This window comes from Phragmites australis, chromosome 4 (genome assembly GCF_958298935.1).
Source record: "Phragmites australis chromosome 4, lpPhrAust1.1, whole genome shotgun sequence".
NCBI lineage: Eukaryota > Viridiplantae > Streptophyta > Magnoliopsida > Poales > Poaceae > Phragmites > Phragmites australis.
In genome coordinates this window covers 31028178-31041510 of record NC_084924.1, presented here as the reverse complement: position 1 = coordinate 31041510, position 13333 = coordinate 31028178, and the positions used below count along the sequence as shown (strand labels likewise).

The 13333-nt window shown below is 45.4% G+C and overlaps 1 protein-coding gene across 1 annotated transcript; it reads left to right on the top strand.

The window, feature by feature from the left end:
- The first annotated feature begins 7030 nt into the window (after positions 1 to 7030).
- LOC133916080 (protein DGS1, mitochondrial-like) lies at positions 7031 to 13281 on the top strand. Its single transcript, XM_062359582.1, has 14 exons — positions 7031 to 7342; positions 7791 to 7905; positions 8034 to 8237; positions 8486 to 8614; positions 8708 to 8872; positions 9466 to 9660; positions 10174 to 10274; positions 10926 to 11015; positions 11386 to 11458; positions 11537 to 11565; positions 11671 to 11794; positions 12213 to 12323; positions 12629 to 12729; positions 12814 to 13281. The coding sequence occupies exons 1-14, from the start codon at positions 7089 to 7091 to the stop codon at positions 12944 to 12946; spliced, it is 1824 nt and encodes a 607-aa protein (XP_062215566.1). The 5' UTR covers positions 7031 to 7088; the 3' UTR covers positions 12947 to 13281.
- The last annotated feature ends 52 nt before the right edge of the window (positions 13282 to 13333 follow it).

Here is a 13333-nt window from a genome sequence, read left to right as displayed (position 1 = left end):
TGGCATTGAATCCATCCGATTTTGGAAGGGGAGGGGGCGCGGGGAGGCGCCGATTCGGCGGCGAGCCGGCGGAGGGGATCGGGCGCGCTGGAGGTTGAAGAAGCGGAGCTGGCGGGCTGGCGCGGCTCGGCTCGGGTGGGGCCTGCATGGCAGCGGATCAGAGGGCGGGAGGGGCGGCTCGGCCTAGCGCAGCAGGCCGGCTCGGCGGGGCGGCCCACGTGGAAGGAAGGAGAGGGGAGAAGGGAGGGGGGGTTGGGCTGAGGGAGAAGGTGGATTTCGGCCCAAGAGCGCTTTCTGATTTTCCAAAACTTTTTCCAATTGAATTTCATCAAATTTTCCAATGAGGTTTTAAAGCGGCGAAAACTAGCGAAATTTTGCAAACTTTTTCCACCCAATAAAACCTTATTGCATCTACCACGGCATGAATGTATTCAAACAACTATCCTAGGCCAAGTTAATTTTAGAAATTAATTTTCCTATTGAGCTAAGTTGCAACACTAAGTTAAATTCCTAGAAAAATTTTAAATTATTGCAAAAATTTGAATTTGGGTGTTACACCGGGTGTCACCCCGTAAAATGGGAGCGACGGCTTTAGGCGCCTGGAGGGCACCTGCAGCTTCTCGAAAGCCTCCTTGGAGAGGAGGTTAAGGCCTGCGCGCCCGTCGATCAGCACCTTGCTAACCTTCACATTGCAGATGGTGGGGGACACTACCAGGGGTAGTCGCCTCACGCCTGCAGTACTGGCGGGGTGGTCGGCCAAGATGAACGTGATCGGGGCATCCGACCACTTCAGAGGCCTTGTGGCCTCTTCGCTCGGGGTCACCGAGCACACCTCGCGCCGCATGGTCTTAACACTGCAGCGGGAGGAGGGCGTGTACACGCCTCTGTCGATGAAGGCGACGGTGTGCTCAGGCTCCTGGAAGCTGAGCTCTGGGTTGTTGGGGGCGGCTTCATCGTCGTCACCCCTGCGGGGCTCCTCACGGTCCCTTTGGCGCTACTCGATGAGGCCCTTGACCGTGCGGCACTCTGTGAGGTCATGCCACCTGGTCTGGTGAATCGGGCTCGGGCCTCGTAGGAGCGGGGGCCCTTGCCGGAGCGGGAGCCCTTGCGGGAGCCAGAGCCCTAGGAGGGGCTCGGGCTGGAGCCCTCGCGGGTGCAGGCTGTCTGTTGGGGGCCGCCCGGCGTGCTTGCCGGCGGTCGGGTTCCTGGGCTGGCCCATGGGTGGGGCCCCGGGCCGGCTCGACGGGGACAGCCTCGCGCCTCCTTCTCTTCTTCTTTTCCCGCCTGTCAGAGCGGGAAGGACCTAGCTGATCTGCGGCGGGATGCTCAAGGCGCGGAACATGCCATGCCCGAGCCTCCGCCGCCTTGGTGCACTTATCGGCCAGCACGAAAAGCTCCGCGGTGGTTTCGACCTCGTGCGTGCCTAGCTTCTCGAGCATCCGCTCATCGCGGACGCCTTGCCGGAACGCGACAATGATAGCGTGGGGGGTTATCTGCGGGATGGTGTTGCAGACCTGGCTAAAGCGCTGTATAAAACACCGCAGCGTCTCCCCCTCCTGCTGCTTGACGGAGTGGAGGTCACACTCCAGGCCGGGGCGCTTGAATGTGCCCTGAAAATTAGCCACGAACTGGTGGCAAAGATCATCCCAGGAGCCGATGGATCCTGGGGGTAAGTTCATAAGCCAAGAGCGGGCAGAGCCCCTCAAGGCGACATGGAAGTAGTTGGCCATCACCTTTTCACTGCCGCCAGCCATCTGGACAGCGGTGGTATATATCTGGAGGAACTCGACGGGGTCGATGGACCCGTCGTACTTCTCCGGCAGCTCGGGGCGGAACTTGGTGGGCCATTTGACTCGGCGGAGCTCACTAGTGAAGGCCCAGCAGCCAGTGCCGTACCCCGCGGCGCGAGCAGCACCCTTGGGCGGTGAACGCCGGCGAGCCGGGGAGCCCCGGTGATCATGGGCTGGCAAAGAGGAGGCCTGGTCCTCGGCTTCAGCCTCCTACCGGGTCTTCCGCTAGCGCTCGAGGGTGACGCGCGCGTCTTCCACGGCCCTCCGCTCATTGAGGTGTAAGCAGAGGTCCTGAGCTCCGGTTGTGGCCAGGGGGGCAGCGCTCCGCTTGGAGGCCCCCAGGCCAGTGCGACCACCACCCGATGATGGGCCGGTCTTAGCTGCGCCGCGGTGTGAGGTTGCGCGGGAACTTTCGGCCAGCACCTAGCGGTGGGCCGTGCCGACTAGGGCGGCTACTTCATAGAGCCAGCGGCCCTCCGGGGTTTCCCCCATCGCCTGGACTGGCGGGTGCCTGAGGAGAGCTTGTGCCGCAAGCAGCGCGCTCCCAGGACTGACCTCGCCAAAGGCGAGCCTGTGCCGCAGCGACGCCCTACGCTGTCTAGACGAGGACCTAGCGGCAGGAGTTTCGGCCGCCTGCTGGGGGTTGGATGGTGCACCGACGACGGCGGCGGCGGCCCTGCTGGACCCAGCACCATGGTCCCCTTGAGAGGGAAACGCCGTGCGTGCAGATCGTGGCTGCTGCTGGGACGCAGCAGCGACTGGGGCCTCCAGAGTGAGGGGCTCCATTTCCTCGCTGGAGCTGGAGCCAGAGCGCTGGAGACGATGACCGTCAGCCATTTTTTCTGTAGGAGAAAACAAACAAACAAAGGGATGCTTCTCCCCTACCTGGCGCGCCAGCTGTCGAAGAGTTAACTCCTGTCGCAGGGATCCTGAGGGACCCCTTTTTAGAGATTCGGCCGAGGGGATGATCTTGAATATGTTTGTCGGAGAAATAAATGGGTATAAATGCGATGGCTGGTGGGGGTGGAATGATCTAGTGCGGAACGAAGTAAATGCACTGGGAGTTTAGACAGGTTCGGGCCGCACGGAGGCGTAACACCCTACTCCTGTATGGATACTATAAATGTCCTGAGAATGTTCCTCAAGGATGTTGCTAGTTACAGGAATGTTCTTCTATCCTAGAGCCTGGGGCTCCTTGGTCTTTGGTCTGTGTGTATCTGTTGATTTTTTGGGTGCTCTTGGGCTTCTCGATCTTCTCTTCTCTTCTCTACTCACTTCTTCGGGGGTTTTCCCACTTCCGAGAGATTGTCTAACTCGTCCAGCTTGTCTTTTTTTTAGCGCCTCCCTTTATCCGTACTGCCGGCTGCTTTAAATACCCGCCGGCAGTAGCATGCCCCGAATGGGAGGGCACGAGTTCCAAGGCACCATAAATGGAAAGGGCGTCATCATAGCCTCTGTGCGAAGTGACTGGGGGTGAAAAATGTGCCCCACGCTCGGTCATCCGTCACCATAAATGCACTGGCAACGGGCGCCGTGGAGAGGGCCCACCGGGTAGCCGCAGAGCGGCCCGGCGTGCCCGTCCTGTCTTGTTCTCCTGCCACAGCAGTGCGGCAAACGGAATGCCTCGGCCCTCACGACGTTATCCCGAGACGTGCCGGATGGCATGGGATGGGACCCGTGCATTTAATGTCCCTACGCCCTTCTGCCAGGATGTGGCAGGAATTGACACCGAGCGTGGTGGGAGCAGTTGGAGGTGACAGGCCACGCGCGTTCTTAAATGCGGCCTCGGGTCTTTGACTGGCTGACACCTCATCAGTGGACCCCTGTAGGGGCCATTGACGGACGGGCTTCTTGGGTCGTCGGGGAACCGAGTGCTCGGGGGTCACTGTTCACCTCCCCGAGCACTCACTCCTGAGAATGCCCTTTCTTAGTTCTCGGGGAACCGAGTGCTCGGGGGCTACTGTTCACCTCCCCGAGCACTCTCTCCCGTGTATGCTTGTACGGATCCTCGGGGGACCGGGTGCTCGAGGGCTGCTGCACGCAGCCCCGAGCACTATCTCCCGGAATTTCCTTCAGTGGGTCCTCGGGATACTTGGGCGCCTGAGGGGCCACCACTCGCGGCCCCGGGCACACTTCTCCCGGTACTTAGCTTTCCTGGTCGTCGGGGGACTCGGGTACTCGGGGGTCACGGTATATCTCCCCGAGCACTTCCTTCTCGGCACTTAGACTTTGCAGATCATCGGGGAACCTGGGTACTCGGGGACCACTGACTGTGGCCTCGAGCGCCCTCTCCCGGGACTTAATCTTTTTTACCTTGCGAAGGCGACCCCGCGGGATGGCGCCACGTGGCGAATTGCTGGCCTGGCCTCGGGATTCGGGGACCCCTGGTTCCTGATTCACCGACAGCGTGGTAGCCTTATGTGGCGTATACGATAAATTTAATGTTGAAATCAGTTGGTGAATTTAGAAAACATGACATTATCATTCAAAGTGCAAGGTCCATATCGCGATGGTTGTACAATCATTCAAAGCTACATGAAGTGATGAAGATCGCGATTGGTGGAGAGTTGGTGAGGTGAATGCCACAAGATTTGGCACAAACTATCTATTTCTTGAAAGCTTTCTACGTTGAAAGGATAGGTTCATGCAATAGATGGCATCTAGTGAGCTCCAGTAGTCTCGTTACATTAGTTCTGATATTGGGAGATATGCACATAGTTGTCTATCCAGCTTACCATGGTAAGACAATCTTAAAATGGTTGTCGATTCCGTTCAGCCATTATATGCCTTCCTCCGATTTGCTAATCAAGACAAGGCACTGTTGTCAAGCAGGAGTACGATTCGTTGTATCACAATGATAGATATTCTTTTAAAAAGTACATGGTAATTGTCAAACGCAGAATACATGATCTAGTGAATGGGACCTACATGAATGCCGGTGGTACACTCCTACCACTTGCATTCTTATTGTACTAATGCTTATGGTTCTAATACTTATGGTACTAATGTTTTGATCATCAACTTGCAGCGGCCGTATTGAACCCCCGCAGGCACTACGCGTATGGCACGGGTCCAAACTTGTTCGAAGATCTCTGGGAGGCATTAGAGAGGATGACAATGTTAGTACTGCCGTGGAAGCACTTATTGAGGTTGAAATATATCGAACAAAGTCTCTGTCGTTCGCTGGTCCGCTCGCTTCATGGATGGCTTGTGACGGCAGGACTCAACCTAGTACGAATTGCGTTGACATATCTAACTGTTGCATCACTTTATCTACTTTTCCAAACGTTATATCACTTTACCTACTTACAGCGCAATGATGGTCTATGTTTGGTTCGTCTACATCTACACTAACGATGCTTGCTAGGCACCTAGTGTCTCAGTGCGCTTCATCTAGTGGGTGTGAGAGGAACTGGAGTACATTTGCATTTATCCACACGAAAATTCGCAACCGCTTAAGCTACAAGAAGCTCCATAAGTTGGTATATGTCAACTACAACCTGAGAATACAGAATAATTTGGATGCATGCATCAGGTCGACTGTTGATGATGATCCATTTTAGCGGCTTATGGAGCTCAAATTGAACGAGGAGAACTATCCGCTCCGGGACTGGATGGAGACTGGTAGATTAAATCCTGCCCCAGAGAATGATGAGGAGGACACATACAGTGACATACCCCTGCCAACTCACCTGGTGACAGACACAGTGAACCCAAAAGATTTGCAACGGTAGGCTGCTAAAGTGGTAGGTGACACACACACGAGAAAGAGGAAGAAACAAATAGCGCATCCAAAGAAGAGCAAGAAGATTAAGGGTAAGGGCAAAAGACAAGTGCAAAGCGATGAGAGCACGGATAGTGACCAAAGAGCTCAACTTACTAAGAATCAAATGACATCAGCTCAAAGACATATAGCGCTGACGATAACGGTCAGGGAGGTGGTGTTCCTCCATACCCATCCTCTGTCGTTGCTCCCGTGCAATTCATTAGTGAGAGTCAGTTTTTGCGTGCCACACAGGTCCAGGATCACGGTACCCCATCCTCACAAAGGTATGTCATACAGGGTGGCCATGATGAACCACAATATAGTGGGAGCTATTCCAGCAACTATGGCATGCAGAGTAGTTCCGGATTGTATCCGTATCACTATCCTGTCCTCGATGCTCAGTCAGAGCCTCCTATTTAGTGGGTCTATGAGTGGCAAGCCACTGAGTTTTATGCCATATTGTAAGGACAATAGTCAACCACTTCTGTATGGATGGGGCAAACTTGGGCAGAGTTTAAGGCAGAGTTGCTATCTACACGATGGATAATACTCATATCCACCGAGGAGTACAATACAACCGAATTTAATCGCCCCCAAGCTGGTGGTTCTGAAGGTGATGATAATTTACTTTCTGCAACTACTTTATTTACATACCATGGTATTGTACTAATTTTTTCCATCTCGTAGGTTGCACATGGCGTGGATACTATGCAAATTACATTTTAAACATCGATAATCACCTTGGTAAGTACTGATGGATGACATGTGATTGTGTTTTTAGCTTTTATATGGATAATTCGATATTTTTATTAATTTGAGGTGCTACATATATAATGTATGCATATATTCAATGAAACAATTATATGGTTATGCTCGTATTGCTATTAGTATCTATTTGTATGGACAATTCGATATATTTATTAATTTGAGGTGCTACATATGTAATGTATGCATATATTTGATAAAACAATTATATAGTCATGCTCATATTACTATTAGTATATATTTGTTTTCTTGAAAATATACAAAATATAGCAAAGGTCATGCCAAATTTTTTCCTGATTAAACAAAACATAGCAAATTTCATGTCATATTTGTTTCTATTTTTTTGATTTTTTGATTTTTTTTTATTTTTCTAGAAATTTATAGATTGGGAGTTAAACCGGTCGGTTATCACTTCAAATTGCTTGGTTTTCGATCAAAATCACTTGGTTATTGAGCATACAGTTATATAAAAGAACCGTTCAGTTTATCGCAAAATCGCTTGGTAACCGGTTACCAAACGGCGAATTTGGGGATTTTTTTTCCAAATTTCAAATTTAATTTAGTAAATTTTGAATGAATTCTTGCTAACTTTTGAGAGATTATCATAATAACCGTGATTTTTTTAATAGCCCGGATTCGATTTTCATGTCTCAAACGATGTTGCAATCCTTGAGTAGAGCCCGGTTGGAGCAGAATGCAGAAAGTCAAGCTTAAAACCCAAGGAAAACACTAAAACCCGAAAACCGTCCCCCCGAATCCCGACCCGGATGGCGACCTCGCCGCCGCAGAACCCTAGCTCCGTCGACCCCTCCGAGGCCACGAGCCTCGCCGCCGCGGCGCTTGCCGCGCCCGCGCGCGTATGGAGATCCCTCGTCGCCCGCCTCCCTACGCTTCCGGATTCCGGCCTCCTCGCCGTGGTCTCCGACCTCCAACACTGCCACTTCGCCGTCCGCCGCCGCCGCCGCCGCAGGCGCCCTGCTCTACCTCTCCCGCTCCGCCCTGCTGCCGCGCACTCCGCTCGGTGAGAATTGAATGCGAGGATTGGTTTGTGCTTGTGCTTCGCTTGCTGGTTCTTAGCTAGGGATTTGAACTTTGAATTGTTAGATGATCTAGGAGTGATTCTGAAGGTGATCGTTAAGGAAGTGGTACTGCGGACATTGCATGGACAGTGTTGCTCTGGTGCTTGTGTGGGATTTTGCTTGCATGTGTGCTTATCTTAGACTGTGGAGTTCGGACTAGGCAAGTACACTTGTGCGAGTTTTAGGCTATTAAAGGTTGTTGTGATCTGCATGGAGCTTGGTTAAATCTCTTAGGAATTCCTCACTAAGAGCAACATAGGGCATTTATCATTTTTTATTGATCATTGATCTAGTTATGTTCCTATATTTTTCATGCCATTGATGTCTGTGATGATACAGGGATACTTGGCTTTCTTTTTCTTTTCTTTTTTGACTATATGCCATTTGTAGGATTGCTGGTGACATGCCCAAAGCCTTTGTCATCTTAGATGATATTGTGCAATCTGCCCTGTCTAATTTGCATATTATTCAGAAAAGCTTACTGTTTTGGCAGTCCAAAGCTGAGGTATGAAGTTTAATTCATTGTCCTCTGAAGTATTTCATGCTGCTAGTACTAGAGAAATGTATCTTATATTCTTATTCTTTGTGCTGTTTGCTATTTTTACTGGAATGCTTTTTTTTTTTTTATCTCAGGGAACCACTTCACAGAAAGTTTACTTTATGATATTTGAAAGAGGTCCAAGGGCCTTTGTTGAAGTAACGTATCAAACTCTCACTAAATTCGGGAGAAATGAACGTCCAGTCCAATACATCTTGCATTCTGCATCTGGCATGGTCTCAACAAAGCTTGCTGTCCTGACAAGCATGCAACACTGCTTGGCTGCTTTCCTTGCAGAGGTTTGTTTACTTCGAATGTGTTTATTATGACAAAGCAGCAATGATGCCATAATCTTGACACTCTCTGCTGATGTGTAAAAGAGTATAATATTGTGAATAGTATTTTTGAAGTTAACTTTTTGGCTACCCTAAAAATAACTGCTGGACTATTTCAAACCCATATTTTTAATCTGGGATAATATTGCTTTGTGTTACATGCCTACAGTATCATAGACATCAATATAAATTCTACCTTGCCTTTTCTGTAGGTTCATTCTGAAGTTGATAAACACAGAGAAGGCTTAACTGAAAGTTCAGATAAATCTCTGCATACACTATTCATTGTTTTAAATACCGTATTTTCGAAATTGGAGGTGTCTCTTAGAAATGCTGGTGAGGTATGCAATGTTTATGTTCCATACAAATTTGGATGCTGTAGATATAATAGACTTCCTTCTTTGATGGTATTTTATATAATTAAATGTTTTCAGGAGAATGAACTACTTACGTATGATGGAAACTCATATGAACTTATGTTTGGGAAATTGCCAGAAGTTGATGCAGAGAGTTCACAATGGACAGAGGCCTTATCAACGGATGGTATAAGTTTGATATATCAAAACCTCCAGAACTTAGATAATTTTATCTCTTCTCAGGTAAGCAACTCTCTTGCCCTACAACAAACCACATGTGATATTTGCTGCTTTCATTCTCTCAGGTTCTGGACTAGAGTCGCCAGTGTTGTCGAAGTGCATTGAGAGTTTAGTTTGCTGTATTTGATCTATAGTTATAATAATAAATTTCTACAATCCCTGTCTGTGCTGCTTGTAGAAAATAATATTTATATGTATACATCAGTTGATGATTTTGCTGATTAAAAAATTAGAGGTAGGATGAAAGCTATAGTACGACATGTATTGTACAGGTGATGAAACATCTGAATTCATCACATGGATAAGCTGATGATCATGTGTTCAAACTTGTACCCCCCATTATCAGAATGCTAGTGTCCCGTCTTTTATGAACTTTTTTGTTGGCAATTTGTCCTTCTATTCCTTTTTGGCTGCTATAAATAATTTATTCTGTAATGCTTACATAGAAATAACTCTGGCTTGTTAACTGTACAGAAATAAATGTTCTGCTGTAGTTATATATGCATAGTGCTAAATAACTATATATTTATGTTCAAATCTACTGTATAAAGCAATATGTTGCTTAATTATCTGAAAAGATTCTTTTGTAATTGTAGCTTTCAAGTCATAAAGAACCAAGAAATATGACTCGATACTGGTTACCCTACACATGTGGAGCATTGGGCCTCTCTGTATGTTCTCTATGGCTTTTACGCCATAGCAGCTTGATGGGAAGTTCTGACATTGATAATTGGATTCAAGATGCTAAAAAGTCTGTGGCTGGATTTTGGGATGAACATGTTGAGAAACCAGTAAGATACCTTCTTTTATATGTGCTTTCATTATTTATTTTATGTATTATGCTAGTGTGAGTTACTAGAAGGTACATAACCTATTTTATCGAGGCAGATTCTGTTCTGACTGTTTATACATATACGTGTATAAAAAGTTCTGTGAAGTACTATAGGAAGGCCAACTTTATGCAAATATAAAAAAGGAACATCAGAGAATTGGACAGAGGGTCATGCTCCCTTATATGTACGAACTAACTTAAGTAGAAGAGTATATATAAGCCATGAAATCTAATATGCACCTGCTGTAGTGGTCTAAATATTATAGATCTAATTTTTATGTGGAACGTCTAAACTCTAGAGAGCATTGCTACAAGTAGCTTTGTTTTAGTTGTGAACTCATAATCGGCCTTAACATGACAACACATTTTTTCTATATATTATTTGTTAAGCTAAAACCGAGCTCTTTAAATTTTGAAGTTAGTTTTACTATCCTTGTTGGAGCATGACTATTTTGTATTTGTCATTCGTTAGATCATTTCCATTAGAGATGAGCTTTTTGAGACATTTAAGCAAAGAGATAAAGGTGTAATGGAAAAGCAAGAGGCTCAACTAACTGAAGATTCCTTGCGCAGGTTATTCCTGAATGCTATCTCTCTAACTTTTAATCACATTATGCTTTCTTGAAGGTAATATCTGCACTTCTTACTTAACCAAAGAATTGGCACAGTAATTTTGGTGAATTGTTATCTATTTGGGCTACCTTAAGCTTCCCTATTTTATCTAAAATGCTACATGAGGCACTGGATCATTCTCGGTTTGCTGGCCCTACCTTTTGTAGATCCATTTGTAGGATTGAATTGCTGACATAAGCTAATATTTATTTCTTAATAAAAGAAAAATGGTATTTATCACTGGTGGTGCCATTTCTACTTTTATTTTGATTGTTTGCTGCTAGTACGCTTTTATTTTGGTGTGTTCTAATTTATCCGGTACAAGATTTATTAAAGTTCATTGTCATAAATATGTAAACCTTCACCTTTGCAGTTATTTTCTAAATTCCTTTATTGTTGGGTATAATGTGGTCCTTGATTACCGTTTGCTGGAAAATTTACTTTGCATTGGTGGATGCAATGGTCCTTAGCTAATGGAGTGTTGTTCTGTTTGACGACAGACCTAATAAGTGTTTGTTCTAATTGCCCACAAAATAATTGCGATTGTGTCTCATAAACTGTATTTTGCGTTGTTTAACCCCAACAGTTACATGTTGGATTTGTCATTTGTAGGATGTTAGTTGCCTTTTGTGAGCAAACTTCAGGTGGAGAGCTGCCTCAAGATCTATCAGTGCAGGCATTGATGGAGATTCTCACTAAGAGGTAGGCTGTTTGAACTATGTATACTGTTTTGGTGTTGGCAGACTTGTCCTGTGTGTATAATTGATTGATTCTACAGTGCCAGGGAGTAGTTAACTTAATTTACGATGTCAAAATTCTTTCCTAATGATATCACTTCTTGCGACTTATTAGCATGACATAATCTGGAATATCATGCTTGGCTACTTTAGTAATTTAGTTTCTACTGTTTGGTCAACTGGCTGATGTGCGAGTTTCTCTGTTTTTGGATTACTACTACATGGATTAAGTTTGGCAGTGCTTCTCTGTTTACATTCTATTGACCAGTTGAAAAGTTGAGTTATGAAAGTATGGGAGTACATTAATGATATCTGATCTCTTATATTCCATGCAGATATGAGAAAGAATTGATACATCCACTTCAAAACCTTTTCAGTGGAGAATTAGCCCGTGCCATGCTTATACAGGTTCTTTCACTTTCTATTTTGGGGGCACATTCACTCAAACTTCACCGTATTACTCACTTTCAACTTTTAACATTTCAGATTCAGAAGCTTAAGCTGGATCTTGAGTCGTAAGTTAAACTAATTACTGTTTGAAAATATTGATGAAAGTACATAAAAGATATACTTTGTCTTGCCTAGTATTCCATAATTGATAATTGAAATGTCTTACGCAGGGGACTACTAGAAATGGATCAGATTCTTAGGGCAAATGCAATAAACTTTGCTGTTCTTGCAGCTCTTCCTGCGTTTGGTCTTTCGCTTCTGCTTCTTGTGTTAGTGCGAACATGGGCTCTGCGTGTAAGTATATAAATCATCGAAGCAATATTTTTGTTCACTGTTAGGAATAACAACTTGTATTCCCTGGAGGCAATAGGCCAGTATATATATATATATATGTATATATATATATATATATGTATATATATATATATATGTATATATATATATATGTATATGTATATGTACATGTGACAATATGCAAAGAACCCCCTATAACACAGGGATATTACACAGAAGGCAATATATATCTAACATTCACAATGTCACTTCTGGGCCATTTGCAGTAGTAGTTATAGGCCTATTGGGTCTTGGTATCTTGCTCTTTAACTTATGAGTGTTACCTATCTTTGCAACTGGCGCTGCTCAGAATTGTATATGGAAAGTAAAAACTAGGAAGAATTAAATTTCGCTAATTAATGTTCTGTTTGTTAAATAGGACCATGGTGCAGAGGGAAGAGGTAATATTGCACGATGTCAACGAAGGCAGCTTCTTGTCGATGTAGAGAGAAGACTTATGGAGTTTCAGCATTACAGGGATAATGGAATGGTACTTTCATCTAGATCTGAAATCAGCCTACTCTAGCATGCTAATTTTTTGAGCTGTACATGTTTCTTTTTCAAGTATGGGTTCACTGGGCCTTCTATTGGTAATTGTCCTTACTATAATTATATCACTTTTGAGTCATATTTGCAAGGATCGTGTATTCTCACCAAATATGAGTGCCAAAACCACCTTTTTAACATTGAGCACCCCAATAATAATCCCAAATATTTGAGACAATTGTTTTGCTAATCCAAAAGATATCATGCAACAAATTTTGTCTATACTTCCTTGAATTTTCTATTTAATAGGAGGAAGAGGCACGGTGTAAGTTTGGATTAGTACTTTACACGCTCGATAGACTATACAAAGCTGTCGAGTCACATGCAAAAGAAACAGGCGAGTGGTTAAGGTCAGTCTCTCAACTTAAAAGTTTTTTACTTCTTTTTTTGGTCACTTTGGATGTCCATGTGCACTTAAATTGTTTGCATTGCAGCCTGCGCGAAGATATTTTTGATCTGGCAAAACTTGATATGGGAATGGCGGACAAGCTGATCGTCGTATCGCGATTGAAGTGGATGTACAACTGCTTGCTTCCATACTCATCGAGTCGTTTGCCTCGTCTATAGCTTTCTCTGGTGGCGAACGTTGTGTGTTCATTTTGGATACTTTGAGGGGAACTTCTGCGGCAACTTGTTGTCTACTTCGTGATTCGGTAGGATAGCTGTGAAGATTTTGGCACAGAATACCAGGGAACCTCGTTGGCTTTTGTACAACAGAACAATGGTTCTTTGCGACAAACGTGATGTTTGGTAAATTTCACCTAGAGGTGGCTCAGGTATGCTCTACCAGCCACGATTGGAAAAGAACAAAAGAAAAGTTTAGACCCTCGACTTTGAAACTGTTGATTGTTCCCTTTGTTACTTGGGATGATCTATGTACCAAAATCGTTTGCGGCGTTGGGAAACATCTCGTGTGCGTCTGCATTGTACACCTTTGTTCGTGCGAGATTAATT